The sequence below is a fragment of the Pelophylax lessonae genome (genome assembly GCF_965119305.1).
Source record: "Pelophylax lessonae genome assembly, chromosome: 11".
In the NCBI taxonomy this organism is placed as follows: Eukaryota; Metazoa; Chordata; class Amphibia; order Anura; family Ranidae; genus Pelophylax; species Pelophylax lessonae.
In genome coordinates, this window is record NC_138778.1 from 805,289 (window position 1) to 821,046 (window position 15,758).

The window sequence follows — 15,758 nt, forward strand, 5'->3', positions numbered from 1 at the left end:
TGTGTGTGGTGGAGGGGAAAAGTCATGAAGAGGATGGCAGAAGGAGGAAAAAAAAAAAGGGGGGAGGGGAAAAGGGGTGTACCTGACACTCAGTATGTTCCCATCGGCCTGATTCTGCAGATACGTCTTCACCACCCAGGCTGTGTGCTCCCGATACGTCATCACCCGGCTGTGGAAAGAAAGAGGATGAGTGAGGAGGATTCTGGGAAAGAAGACATCTGCAGCAAACACTGGACAGCTTCCAGGGGGGCGGGGCCTTACCAGTCACTTTGGGACATCCTCCGGTCAAACACCCGGACTGTTCCATCCCCGAGGCCGGCCACGATGAGGGAGCGATGCGAGTCGCAGGATAGGCTGGTCACACAGCTCTCTGCGCCAGTCGGAATGTCCTAAGGAGCAGAAATACGGGTTAAAGGGAAACTCCAATGACATTCTATACTTAACATTGGAATGCCGCTCAGCTCCCCAAACTTCAAGTCTTCCTTCATTATGATTGGATGTTGGTGGGAGTGGTGTTGCATCTGGTACAGTGACCTGTGGAGCGGGCGGAGTCCTCAGAATTCTGTTCCCCATGTGTGACCATTAGATGTGTAGAAGAATGGAGACCCCGGCTGCCCAATTCATGCAGCGTAGACACCACTCACCTGAACCTTCATCTCCCTGTCCGTGTCCCAGATCCGGATAATCCGCACATCGCCAGATGTGATGAGAAGTCCGCTCTCCTGTTCCCAGTCCACCACCATTCCGGCCCCTGAGAGACAAAGACATTCAATGGTGGAGTGCTGGGAGGTGACTATAAACACTATATGAAATTTCATGAACATTTATGCACTGTCAACTAAAAACTGTTGTGAACGCTGAGCATGAGAGAGAAAAATCGGAGGATATTTCGTCAGATTTCCGTCAAGTGTGTACAGGCCTTAAGTCTTTCCAGAAGGACGGGGAAGGAGCAGCTTGCCTCTTCCAGTCTAGAAGAATAGCTTTGCGTGCATAAAATAGGGCAACCGAGAGCAGAGCCCTCTGAGGTCTCCTCGGAGCAATGCCCTCCACCAGTCCTGACAGGCACACCGAGATGGACACGGGGACAATAAGTGCCGTAAGGTCACTAAGAAACCCGACAACACCCGTCCAAAAATCCTGAATCAGTGGGCAGAGCCAAAACACGTGATCAAAGTCAGCTGGGGATGCCGTACATCTCCAACACTCCGCAGAGCCATAAATGGTGAATAGCCTGGCCGGGGTGTAATAGGCTCTATACCATTCTTTAGCCGAGACCAGCATACTAAAAGGGAGTTCCCAATCGTCATCCCCTTGTAAGTCAGGGACTACCATGGTCCATCGGTCCCTGCAACCCACCAGGGCAGGCGGCCACTGTCCACAAAGTTCCTTGTAAGCTTCTGATAAGGGTTTGTCCAGTGTGTCGGCTAGAAGTAGGTCTTCCATAGGAGACCTGGCCAAAGATACTGTGCCGAAAAAGCATGACGTAACTGTAAAAACCGAAAAATATAGGGACAGATCGTACAGAGACCTGAGCCCCCTCCCACAAGATCTCTCACCTGTTTATATATATATTTTAGCAATAAAATGGCGGTCGTTGCAATATTTTGTCTCACTCCAATTGCACAGAAGTCTTTCAAATGCAGTTTTTTGGGAAAAAATTCACTTTAATGATTTAAAAAAAAAACTAAACAGTAAAGTTCGCCCAATTTTTTTGTATAATGTGAAAGATGTCACCCCGAGAATCAAAAAAATCGTGATTCTCATTTTATCCAGAATTGTGCAGCTCTAATACCATCAGAAGAGAACAGTGCCGGCCAAGGCTCTGTGCACAGGGACTCCATGACCCCCGACCTCAATACAGAGCTACACAGTGACTCCATGACCCCCGACCCCGATACACAGTGACTCCATGACCCCCGACACCGATACACAGTGACTCCATGACCCCCGACACCGATACACAGTGACTCCATGACCCCCGACCCCGATACACAGTGACTCTATGAACCCCGACCTCTGACCCCGATACACAGTGACTCCATGACCCCCGACCCCGATACACAGTGACTCCATGACCCCCGACCCCAATACACAGTGACTCCATGACCCCCGACCTCTGACCCCGATACACAGTGACTCCATGACCCCCGACCCCGATACACAGTGACTCCATGACCCCCGACCTCTGACCCCGATACACAGTGACTCCATGACCCCCCAACCTCTGACCCCAATACACAGAGCTAAAAAGTGATTCCTGCCCCCGATACACAGTGACCCCTGACCCCGATACACAGAGCTACACAGTGACCCCATGATCCCGATACACAGAGCTACACAGTGACCCCATGATCCCGATACAGAGCTACACAGTGACCCCATGATCCCGATACAGAGCTACACAGTGACCCCTGTCCCCAGACCCCAATACACAGAGCTACACAGTGACCCCATGACCCCGAGGACTGAAATTACCTTGTTTACTTTTGTCCAGATAAATGGAAACTCGCCTCGTTAGGCCTGAGAAGCAGAAAATGAGAAGAAATAACGGTCATGTGACCAAACACAGAGAACACACAGTCATATCATTATCAACCAATGATTATATAGCAGGAACTTCACTCCCCGCCCATGTTTCTCTCCCCCTTACCTTTCATGCTGGGTTGTGCACAGAATCATGTCACCCCAGAAAGGAAAAAAGTTGTAAAAGGGGAGAGAGGAGGGGTGGGGGGAGGGGTACAATGATATAAAGTAGGTTGGGAAGGAGGAGGTCCACTTTAAAAATTACGAAAAGAAAACTCTGTACTAAAAAATGATATTAAATGTATTTGTGTACAGCGCTGCATTCGAGTAACGAGTAATTGTCAGTCAAAATATAACAACACTGTGGCCTGGTAATGGAGTATATATACGTGGCAGTGATGAAGGGGTATATACGGGACGGTGATGAAGGGGTATATACGGGGCGGTGATGAAGGGGTATATACGGGGCGGTGATGAAGGGGTATATACGGGGCGGTGATGAAGGGGTATATACGGGGCGGTGATGAAGGGGTATATACGGGGCGGTGATGGAGTACAGTATCTCACAAAAGAAAGTACACCCCTTACATTTTTGTAAATATTTTTTTCTATCTTTTCATGTGACAACACTGAAGAAATGACACTTTGCTACAATGTAAAGTAGTGAGTGTACAGCTTGTATGTTTCAGGTGTAAATGGGGCGCAGGTGTGTTAAATTTGGTGTTATCGCTCTCACTCTCTCATACTGGTCACTGGAAGTTCAGCATGGCACCTCATGGCAAAGAACTCTCTGAGGATCTGAAAAAAAGAATTGTTGCTTTACATAAAGATGGCCTAGGCTATAAAAGATTGCCAAGACCCTGAAACTGAGCTGCAGCACGGTGGCCAAGACCATACAGCGGTTTACCAGGACAGGTTCCACTCAGAACAGGCCTCACCATGGTCCACCAAAGAAGTTGAGTGCCGTGCTCAGCGTCATATCCAGAGGTTGTCTTTGGGAAATAAACGTATGAGTGCTGCCAGCATTGCTGCAGAGGTTGAAGGGGTGGGGGAGGGGTCAGCCTGTCAGTGCTCAGACCATACGCCGCACACTGCATCAAATTGGTCTGCATGGCTGTCACCCCAGAAGGAAGCCTCTTCTAAAGATGATGGACAAGAAAGCCTGCAAACAGTTTGCTGAAGACAAGCAGACTAAGGACATGGATTACTGGAACCATCTCCTGTGCTCTGATGAGACCAAGATAAACTTATTTGGTGTCAGATGGTGTCAGGCGTGTGTGGGGGCAACCAGGTGAGGAGTACAAAGACAAGTGTGTCTTCCTACAGTCAGGCATGGTGGTGGGAGTGTCATGGTCTGGGGCTGCATGAGTGCTGCCGGCACTGGGGAGCTACAGATCATTGAGGGAACCATGAATGCCAACATGTACTGTGACATACTGAAGCAGAGCATGATCTCCTCCCTTCAGAGACTGGGGGGCAGGGCAGTATTCCAACATAACGACCCCAAACACCTCCAAGACGACCACTGCCTTGCTAAAGAAGCTGAGGGTAAAGGTGATGGACTGGCCAAGCATGTCTCCAGGCCTAAACCCTATAGAGCATCTGTGGGGATCCTCAAACAGAAGGTGGAGGAGGGGAAGGTCTCTAACATCCACCAGCTCTGTGATGTCATCATGGGGGAGGGGAAGAGGACTCCAGTGACAACCTGTGAAGCTCTGGTGAACTCCATGCCCAAGAGGGTTAAGGCAGTGCTGGAAAATAATGGTGGCCACACAAAATATTGTCACTTTGGGCCCAATTTGGACATTGTCACTTAGGGGTGTACTGACTTTTGTTGCCAGCGGTTTAGACATTAATGGCTGTGTGTTGTCACTTAGGGGTGTACTGACTTTTGTTGCCAGCGGTTTAGACATTAATGGCTGTGTGTTGAGTTATTTTGAGGGGACAGTAAATTTACACTGTTATACAAGCTGTACACTCACTACTTTACATTGTAGCAAAGTCTCATTTCTTCAGTGTTGTCACATGGGAGGGGTGTACTTACTTTTGTCAGATACTGTATATACGGGATGGGACTCAGGTGGTTCAGAATGGAAAGAAACTAGAAAAGGACAGAAAATCTCAATATCACAGGAAAGCGTTCGTCTGAAATACGAAGATTTGGCCGCCGCATCTTCTGTTTACCTCGTGTAGACGGCAACATATCGGACAATCCCTGCCACGCCGTCACCATTTCCGGATTCTTCTCCAGATCAGCAAAGTTCTTCCACACCCTTATAGCACCGTCATCTGCAGAGACACAGTACACATCGTGATGCCCATCCCCCTACACATGCTAAGATATCTATTTGGTCCTCCTTGGTGTGACACGCTATGACATCACAATACCCGGCTTCTCATAGCCAAGGGGGCGGAGCAGCTTCCTATATGACAATAAGGCGGTATAGAGGGGGACGGGGATTATACATATACACAATTGGGGGGGGGGGGTGTTAGGGTTAGATCTATATACACAATGGGGGGAGATATCTGCATTTGGCGCACACTGCATAGACCGGTCAGATGGATTTGGCGCACACTGCATAGACCGGTCAGATGGATTTGGGCGCACACTGCATAGACCGGTCAGATGGATTTGGGCGCACACTGCATAGACCGGTCAGATGGATTTGGGCGCACACTGCATAGACCGGTCAGATGGATTTGGGGCACACTGCATAGACCGGTCAGATGGATTTGGCGCACACTGCATAGACCGGTCAGATGGATTTGGGCGCACACTGCATAGACCGGTCAGATGGATTTGGGGCACACTGCATAGACCGGTCAGATGGATTTGGCGCACACTGCATAGACCGGTCAGATGGATTTGGGCGCACACTGCATAGACCGGTCAGATGGATTTGGGCGCACACTGCATAGACCGGTCAGATGGATTTGGTGCACACTGCATAGACCGGTCAGATGGATTTGGCGCACACTGCATAGACCGGTCAGATGGATTTGGGCGCACACTGCATAGACCGGTCAGATGGATTTGGGCGCACACTGCATAGACCGGTCAGATGGATTTGGCGCACACTGCATAGACCGGTCGGATGGATTTGGACGCACACTGCATAGACAGGTCAGATGGATTTGGGCGCACACTGCATAGACCGGTCAGATGGATTTGGCGCACACTGCATAGACCGGTCAGATGGATTTGGCGCACACTGCATAGACCGGTCAGATGGATTTGGGCGCACACTGCATAGACCGGTCAGATGGATTTGGGCGCACACTGCATAGACCGGTCAGATGGATTTGGCGCACACTGCATAGACCGGTCAGATGGATTTGGGCGCACACTGCATAGACCGGTCAGATGGATTTGGGCGCACACTGCATAGACCGGTCAGATGGATTTGGCGCACACTGCATAGACCGGTCAGATGGATTTGGCGCACACTGAACCACTTTTAGAACATAAGAGACACTTTCACAACCTCTCTGCACCGGTCTTTATGAACTCCGGGAATTGAACTGTTACAGATCCTCCAATGTTCCTGCATCCATCCCCCGCAGTGCCCTATGATCTGGTATCACCTACCTGTGGCGGTGAGTAGCAGCGAGCAGTCCTGGCCATTCAGGTACTCCATGGCGGTAATGCGGGTGTAGCGCGGGTTCCCGTTGTGGAAGTAGTCCAGCTTTTCGCCTTTCTCCCAATCCCAGAAGCTGCACCACAGAAAGAGAGAACTCCGGTGAGCGCCTGACCTACGGTGTCTCCTAGCATGCGGTGTCACCTGACCTACGGTGTCATTCCCAGATCTACCACACTTGGGGAGTTGCGGGGGAGGGGAGCGTTCAGTCAGCCATAGAAGTGAATGGCTTGTTTTCAGATAAAAGCAGATTCTTCCGCGGATCGGCACCAGCATACAACCCGTCTCTGTGCTTTGGAAACTGCACACGCATGCGTTTACACCGACACACAGAAGCATTGGAGTGTACAACATACAGCCAATTCATGGCTGGCTCTGCACCCCTGAACGGCGAGGAACGACGAGCAGCGTGGAGCAGGAGCGGAGAGCGGCACGTAGGAGCAGCAAGGAGCGGCACGAAGGAGCAGCGGGGAGCGGCGCGGAGGAGGAGCGGCGCGGAGGAGGAGCGGCGCGGAGGAGCGGGGCGGAGCAGCGGCGCGGAGGAGCTGCGAGGAGCTGCAAGGAGGAGCTGCGAGGAGCGGCGCGGAGGAGCTGCGAGGAGGAGCTGCGAGGAGCGGCGCGGAGGAGCTGCGAGGAGCGGCGCGGAGGAGCTGCGAGGAACGGCGCGGAGGAGCTGCGAGGAACGGCGCGGAGGAGCTGCGAGGAGCGGCGCGGAGGAGCTGCGAGGAGCGGCGCGGAGGAGCTGCGAGGAGCGGCGCGGAGGAGCTGCGAGGAGGGGCTGCGAGGAGCGGCGCGGAGGAGCTGCGAGGAGGAGCTGCGAGGAGCGGCGCGGAGGAGCTGCGAGGAACGGCGCGGAGGAGCTGCGAGGAACGGCGCGGAGGAGCTGCGAGGAGCGGCGCGGAGGAGCTGCGAGGAGCGGCGCGGAGGAGCTGCGAGGAGCGGCGCGGAGGAGCTGCGAGGAACGGCGCGGAGGAGCTGCGAGGAGCGGCGCGGAGGAGCTGCGAGGAGCGGCGCGGAGGAGCTGCGAGGAACGGCGCGGAGGAGCTGCGAGGAGCGGCGCGGAGGAGCTGCGAGGAGCGGCGCGGAGGAGCTGCGAGGAGCGGCGCGGAGGAGCTGCGAGGAACGGCGCGGAGGAGCTGCGAGGAACGGCGCGGAGGAGCTGCGAGGAGCGGCGCGGAGGAGCTGCGAGGAACGGCGCGGAGGAGCTGCGAGGAGCGGCGCGGAGGAGCTGCGAGGAGCGGCGCGGAGGAGCTGCGAGGAACGGCGTGGAGGAGCTGCGAGGAGCGGCGCGGAGGAGCGCTGGGAATTTACACTCTGTGCACCTCAGATGACACTTTATAACGTTATGTAGGAATTTTTCATTTGTCAGAAATCTGGAGAAATATCGACTTCCATCGTTTATTATACTGCGATATAAACTCCACATTATATCTCCATCCGTCATTTATATATAGAGACAAGAAAGCAGAAATCAGGAGGAGGAGATTATATTATTATAGGAGGAGGAGATTATATTATTATAGGAGGAGGAGATTATATTATTATAGGGGGAGGAGATTATATTATAATAGGAGGAGGAGATTATATTATTATAGGAGGAGATTATATTATTATAGGAGGAGATTATATTATTATAGGGGGAGGAGATTATATTATTATAGGGGGAGGAGATTATATTATTATAGGAGGAGATTATTATAGGAGGAGGAGATTATTATTATTATAGGAGGAGATTATATTATTATGGGGGGTGGGGGAGATTATATTATTATAGGAGGAGGAGATTATATTATTATAGGAGGAGGAGATTATATTATTATAGGAGGAGGAGAGGAGGAGATTATATTATTATAGGAGGAGGAGATTATATTATTATAGGAGGAGGAGTTTATATTATTATGGGGGGTGGGGGAGATTATATTATTATAGGAGGAGATTATATTATTATAGGGGGAGGAGGAGATTATATTATTATAGGAGGAGGAGATTATATTATTATAGGAGGAGGAGATTATATTATTATAGGAGGAGGAGATTATATTATTACAGGAGGAGGAGATTATATTATTATAGGAGGAGGAGATTATATTATTATAGGAGGAGGAGTTTATATTATTATAGGGGGAGGAGATTATATTATTATAGGAGGAGGAGATTATATTATTATAGGAGGAGGAGATTATATTATTATAGGAGGAGGAGTTTATATTATTATAGGAGGAGATTATATTATTATAGGAGGAGGAGATTATATTATTATGGGAGGAGGAGATTATATTATTTTGGGAGGAGGAGATTATATTATTATAGGAGGAGGAGATTATATTATTACAGGAGGAGGAGATTATATTATTATAGGAGGAGGAGATTATATTATTATAGGAGGAGGAGATTATATTATTACAGGAGGAGGAGATTATATTATTATAGGAGGAGGAGATTATATTATTATAGGAGGAGGAGTTTATATTATTATGGGGGGTGGGGGAGATTATATTATTATAGGAGGAGATTATATTATTATAGGGGGAGGAGGAGATTATATTATTATAGGGGGAGGAGATTATATTATTATAGGGGGAGGAGATTATATTATTATAGGAGGAGATTATATTATTATAGGGGGAGGAGATTATATTATAGGAGGAGATTATATTATTATAGGGGGAGGAGATTATATTATTATAGGAGGAGGAGATTATATTATTATAGGAGGAGGAGATTATATTACTATAGGAGGAGGAGATTATATTATTACAGGAGGAGGAGATTATATTATTATAGGAGGAGGAGATTATATTATTATAGGAGGAGGAGATTATATTATTACAGGAGGAGGAGATTATATTATTATAGGAGGAGGAGATTATATTATTATAGGAGGAGGAGTTTATATTATTATAGGGGGAGGAGATTATATTATTATAGGAGGAGGAGATTATATTATTATAGGAGGAGGAGATTATATTATTATAGGAGGAGGAGTTTATATTATTATAGGAGGAGGAAATTATATTATTATAGGAGGAGGAGATTATATTATTACAGGAGGAGGAGATTATATTATTACAGGAGGAGGAGATTATATTATTATAGGAGGAGGAGATTATATTATTATAGGAGGAGGAGATTATATTATTATAGGAGGAGGAGTTTATATTATTATGGGGGGTGGGGGAGATTATATTATTATAGGAGGAGATTATATTATTATAGGGGGAGGAGGAGATTATATTATTATAGGGGGAGGAGATTATATTATTATAGGGGGAGGAGATTATATTATTATAGGAGGAGATTATATTAGTATAGGGGGAGGAGATTATATTATAGGAGGAGATTATATTATAGGAGGAGATTATATTATTATAGGGGGAGGAGATTATATTATTATAGGAGGAGATTATTATTATTATAGGAGGAGATTATTATTATAGGAGGAGATTATATTATTATAGGAGGAGGAGATTATATTATTATAGGAGGAGGAGATTATATTATTATAGGAGGAGGAGATTATATTATTATAGGAGGAGGAGATTATATTATTATAGGAGGAGGAGTTTATATTATTATAGGGGGAGGAGATTATATTATTATAGGAGGAGGAGATTATATTATTATAGGAGGAGGAGATTATATTATTATAGGAGGAGGAGATTATATTATTATAGGAGGAGGAGATTATATTATTACAGGAAGAGGAGATTATATTATAGGAGGAGGAGATTATATTATTATGGGAGGAGGAGATTATATTATTATAGGAGGAGGAGATTATATTATTATAGGGGGAGGAGATTATATTATTATAGGAGGAGGAGATTATATTATTATAGGAGGAGATTATATTATTATAGGGGGAGGAGGAGATTATATTATTATAGGAGGAGGAGATTATATTATTATGGGAGGAGGAGATTATATTATTATAGGAGGAGGAGATTATATTATTATAGGAGGAGGAGATTATATTATTACAGGAGGAGGAGATTATATTATTACAGGAGGAGGAGATTATATTATTACAGGAGGAGGAGATTATATTATTATAGGAGGAGGAGATTATATTATTATAGGAGGAGGAGTTTATATTATTATGGGGGGTGGGGGAGATTATATTATTATAGGAGGAGATTATATTATTATAGGGGGAGGAGGAGATTATATTATTATAGGGGGAGGAGATTATATTATTATAGGGGGAGGAGATTATATTATTATAGGAGGAGATTATATTATTATAGGGGGAGGAGATTATATTATTATAGGGGGAGGAGATTATATTATTATAGGGGGAGGAGATTATATTATTATAGGAGGAGGAGATTATATTATTATAGGAGGAGGAGATTATATTATTATAGGAGGAGGAGTTTATATTATTATAGGGGGAGGAGATTATATTATTATAGGAGGAGGAGATTATATTATTATAGGAGGAGGAGATTATATTATTATAGGAGGAGGAGATTATATTATTATAGGAGGAGGAAATTATATTATTATAGGAGGAGATTATATTATTATAGGGGAGGAGATTATATTAGTATAGGGGGAGGAGATTATATTATAGGAGGAGATTATATTATTATAGGGGGAGGAGATTATATTAGTATAGGGGGAGGAGATTATATTATTACAGGAGGAGGAGATTATATTATTATAGGAGGAGATTATATTATTATAGGAGGAGGAGTTTATATTATTATAGGGGGAGGAGATTATATTATTATAGGAGGAGGAGATATTATTATAGGAGGAGGAGATTATATTATTATAGGAGGAGGAGTTTATATTATTATAGGAGGAGGAGATTATATTATTATAGGAGGAGGAGATTATATTATTATAGGAGGAGGAAATTATATTATTATAGGAGGAGGAGATTATATTATTATAGGAGGAGGAAATTATATTATTATAGGAGGAGGAAATTATATTATTATAGGAGGAGATTATATTATTATAGGGGGAGGAGATTATATTAGTATAGGGGGAGGAGATTATATTATAGGAGGAGATTATATTATTATAGGGGGAGGAGATTATTATTATTATAGGAGGAGATTATATTATTATAGGAGGAGATTCTATTATTATAGGAGGAGGAGATTATATTATTACAGGAGGAGGAGATTATATTATTATAGGAGGAGATTATATTATTATAGGAGGAGGAGTTTATATTATTATAGGGGGAGGAGATTATATTATTATAGGAGGAGGAGATTATATTATTATAGGAGGAGGAGATTATATTATTATAGGAGGAGGAGTTTATATTATTATAGGGGGAGGAGATTATATTATTATAGGAGGAGGAGATTATATTATTATAGGAGGAGGAGATTATATTATTATAGGAGGAGGAGTTTATATTATTATAGGGGGAGGAGATTATATTATTATAGGAGGAGGAGATTATATTATTATAGGAGGAGGAGTTTATATTATTATAGGGGGAGGAGATTATATTATTATAGGAGGAGGAGATTATATTATTATAGGAGGAGGAGATTATATTATTATAGGAGGAGGAGTTTATATTATTATAGGGGGAGGAGATTATATTATTATAGGAGGAGGAGTTTATATTATTATAGGGGGAGGAGATTATATTATTATAGGAGGAGGAGATTATATTATTATAGGAGGAGGAGATATTATTATAGGGGGAGGAGATTATATTATAGGAGGAGGAGATTATATTATTATGGGGGGTGGGGGAGGTTTGGAATTGCCGGCTTACCAGATGCTGTCCTTGTCAGCGACGGCGATGCAGGAGGTGAACGGATGAAACTTCACCACGGAGGGAACGCCGGGATTGCGGTTGATAAATATCTGATCGTCTAATCTGGTGACTCCTGAGAGGAAGAAAAGATGGAGGATTTATTGTAAAACTTTCATCTTCCACCCTGTGTCCCCGCCCCTGATCCCGCCCCGGGGAGGAGTCTCCGGTGATCGCTGTCACTGATGGGAAATCAAAAAATGTACCAAAAGAAGAGAGCGCGGAACCTCCAAAGGGGACACCCCCTCCCCCAACGGACACCTGATACCTTACCTTCCTCTCCCCCTCCCCCAACGGACACCTGATACCTTACCTTCCTCTCCCCCTCCCCCAACGGACACCTTACCTTCCATTCCTCTGGACACCCCCTTTCCCCTCCCCCAATGGGAGCTTAAGGCTCCATTCACACTTGTGCGTCTTTGGACACAAGTCACATGACAAGTCACAGCCAATGGCTGCAATGCCCCCGGTCAGTTGGAGTAAAGTCGCCCTCGGTGTGAAGATATAACTAAAGGGAAAACGAAGCCTCTGCCAGTCTGGGTCCCATTGGAAGGATTTCCCTTCACTTCCTGTCCCAGAGACCAAGCAGGAAGTGGGAGGAAATCTCTGCTTGTCCCCATTGGACAAACCTCTCTTCCTGTTTTGGTGACAACCTAAAATGTGGGATTTTCTGTGATAACGGTAACCAGGAGAAGTAGAGAGGATGAATCTCCCTAACGGGGACACAGACAGCAATAATCCGACAGGGGGTCTCACCCTTCCCCCCTCCATCCAACACTAAAATAACGTTTTCCCTCCTACTCCCTCCAAAATAAAAAAATCGGTGCCCCAATCGTTCTCCTGTGTGGTCATCCAGTCACATGATCTCTGTGCAGACTACAAGGGGACCAATCAGCACAGCATCAGGAGACCCGCCCTGTGAAATGCCATTGGTGGATAGAGACAGGAAGTGATTTCCTTGAGAGGCAACCAATAGCAGTGATACCCCCGACACCCGCTGCAGTCTGACCATCGGTGAATCTTGCTGGAGATATTCTTCAGGCAGTGAAGCCGGAGCACCGGTTTCCTCCAGGGACCCTTCAGCTCCTAACAAATCCCGGCCTTCCTCTCCAACATCTTACAGAGCCGAGCCACTGAAAGCTTGATATCGATCGCTCCTCAGATAACATTCCCTCTGCCCGTCATCCATCCAGTGCTGCTGTGCCTCCCCCTCATCCATCCAGTGCTGCTGTGCCTCCCCCTCCCCCTCATCCATCCAGTGCTGCTGTGCCTCCCCCTCCCCCTCATCCATCCAGTGCTGCTGTGCCTCCCCCTCATCCATCCAGTGCTGCTGTGCCTCCCCCTCCCGTCATCCATCCAGTGCTGCTGTGCCTCCCCCTCCCCCCATCCATCCAGTGCTGCTGTGCCTCCTCCTCCCCCCATCCATCCAGTGCTGCTGTGCCTCCCCCTCCCGTCATCCATCCAGTGCTGCTGTGCCTCCCCCTCCCATCATCCATCCAGTGCTGCTGTGCCTCCCCTCCTGTCATCCATCCAGTGCTGCTGTGCCTCCCCCTCCCGTTATCCATCCAGTGCTGCTGTGCTTCCCCCTCCCGTCATCCATCCAGTGCTGCTGTGCCTCCCCCTCCCCCATCCAGTGCTGCTGTGCCTCCCCCTCCCATCATCCATCCAGTGCTGCTGTGCCTCCCCCTCCCGTCATCCATCCAGTGCTGCTGTGCCTCCGCCTCCCCCTCCCCCCATCCATCCAGTGCTGCTGTGCCTCCCCCTCCCATCATCCATCCAGTGCTGCTGTGCCTCCCCCTCATCCATCCAGTGCTGCTGTGCCTCCCCCTCCCCCCATCCATCCAGTGCTGCTGTGCCTCCCCCTCCCCCCATCCAGTGCTGCTATGCCTCCCCCTCCCATCATCCATCCAGTGCTGCTGTGTCTCCCCCTCCCATCATCTATCCAGTGCTGCTGTGCCTCCCCTCCTGTCATCCATCCAGTGCTGCTGTGCCTCCCCCTCCCGTCATCCATCCAGTGCTGCTGTGCTTCCCCCTCCCGTCATCCATCCAGTGCTGCTGTGCCTCCCCCTCCCCCCATCCATCCAGTGCTGCTGTGCCTCCCCCTCCCCCATCCAGTGCTGCTGTGCCTCCCCCTCCCATCATCCATCCAGTGCTGCTGTGCCTCCCCCTCCCATCATCCATCCAGTGCTGCTGTGCCTCCCCTCCCGTCATCCATCCAGTGCTGCTGTGCCTCCCCCTCCCGTCATCCATCCAGTGCTGCTGTGCTTCCCCCTCCCGTCATCCATCCAGTGCTGCTGTGCCTCCCCCTCCCGTCATCCATCCAGTGCTGCTGTGCCTCCCCCTCCTGTCATCCATCCAGTGCTGCTGTGCCTCCCCCTCCCGTCATCCATCCAGTGCTGCTGTGCCTCCCCCTCCTGTCATCCATCCAGTGCTGCTGTGCCTCCCCCTCCCGTCATCCATCCAGTGCTGCTGTGCCTCCCCCTCCTGTCATCCATCCAGTGCTGCTGTGCCTCCCCCTCCCGTCATCCATCCAGTGCTGCTGTGCCTCCCCTCCTGTCATCCATCCAGTGCTGCTGTGCTTCCCCCTCCCGTCATCCATCCAGTGCTGCTGTGCCTCCCCCTCCCCCATCCAGTGCTGCTGTGGCTCCCCCTCCCCCATCCAGTGCTGCTGTGCCTCCCCCTCCCGTCATCCATCCAGTGCTGCTGTGCCTCCCCCTCCCCCATCCAGTGCTGCTGTGCCTCCCCCTCCCATCATCCATCCAGTGCTGCTGTGCCTCCCCCTCATCCATCCAGTGCTGCTGTGCCTCATCCAGTGCTGCTGTGCCTCCCCTCCCCCCATCCATCCAGTGCTGCTGTGCCTCCCCCTCCCATCATCCATCCAGTGCTGCTGTGCCTCACCCTCATCCATCCAGTGCTGCTGTGCCTCCCCCTCCCCCCATCCATCCAGTGCTGCTGTGCCTCCCCCTCCCCCATCCAGTGCTGCTGTGCCTCCCCCTCCCATCATCCATCCAGTGCTGCTGTGCCTCCCCCTCCCGTCATCCATCCAGTGCTGCTGTGCCTCCGCCTCCCCCTCCCCCCATCCATCCAGTGCTGCTGTGCCTCCCCCTCCCATCATCCATCCAGTGCTGCTGTGCCTCCCCCTCATCCATCCAGTGCTGCTGTGCCTCCCCCTCCCCCCATCCATCCAGTGCTGCTGTGCCTCCCCCTCCCCCCATCCAGTGCTGCTATGCCTCCCCCTCCCATCATCCATCCAGTGCTGCTGTGTCTCCCCCTCCCATCATCTATCCAGTGCTGCTGTGCCTCCCCTCCTGTCATCCATCCAGTGCTGCTGTGCCTCCCCCTCCCGTCATCCATCCAGTGCTGCTGTGCTTCCCCCTCCCGTCATCCATCCAGTGCTGCTGTGCCTCCCCCTCCCCCCATCCATCCAGTGCTGCTGTGCCTCCCCCTCCCCCATCCAGTGCTGCTGTGCCTCCCCCTCCCATCATCCATCCAGTGCTGCTGTGCCTCCCCCTCCCATCATCCATCCAGTGCTGCTGTGCCTCCCCTCCCGTCATCCATCCAGTGCTGCTGTGCCTCCCCCTCCCGTCATCCATCCAGTGCTGCTGTGCTTCCCCCTCCCGTCATCCATCCAGTGCTGCTGTGCCTCCCCCTCCCGTCATCCATCCAGTGCTGCTGTGCCTCCCCCTCCTGTCATCCATCCAGTGCTGCTGTGCCTCCCCCTCCCGTCATCCATCCAGTGCTGCTGTGCCTCCCCCTCCTGTCATCCATCCAGTGCTGCTGTGCCTCCCCCTCCCGTCATCCAT

The 15,758-nt window shown here is 48.9% G+C and overlaps 1 protein-coding gene across 1 annotated transcript in view; it reads right to left on the reverse strand.

Moving 5' to 3' along the window:
- RPTOR (regulatory associated protein of MTOR complex 1) overlaps positions 1 to 15,758 on the reverse strand; it is a 157,743-nt gene that overhangs the window by 15,993 nt on the left and 125,992 nt on the right. Inside the window, exons 20-26 of the mRNA XM_082271304.1 lie at positions 11,917 to 12,031; positions 6,116 to 6,240; positions 4,708 to 4,812; positions 2,476 to 2,520; positions 645 to 751; positions 262 to 389; positions 83 to 169 (exon numbers count right to left, since the gene is read on the reverse strand). Of these exons, the coding sequence (XP_082127430.1) occupies positions 83 to 169; positions 262 to 389; positions 645 to 751; positions 2,476 to 2,520; positions 4,708 to 4,812; positions 6,116 to 6,240; positions 11,917 to 12,031 (712 nt within the window). The remainder of the gene's footprint in view (positions 1 to 82; positions 170 to 261; positions 390 to 644; positions 752 to 2,475; positions 2,521 to 4,707; positions 4,813 to 6,115; positions 6,241 to 11,916; positions 12,032 to 15,758) is intronic.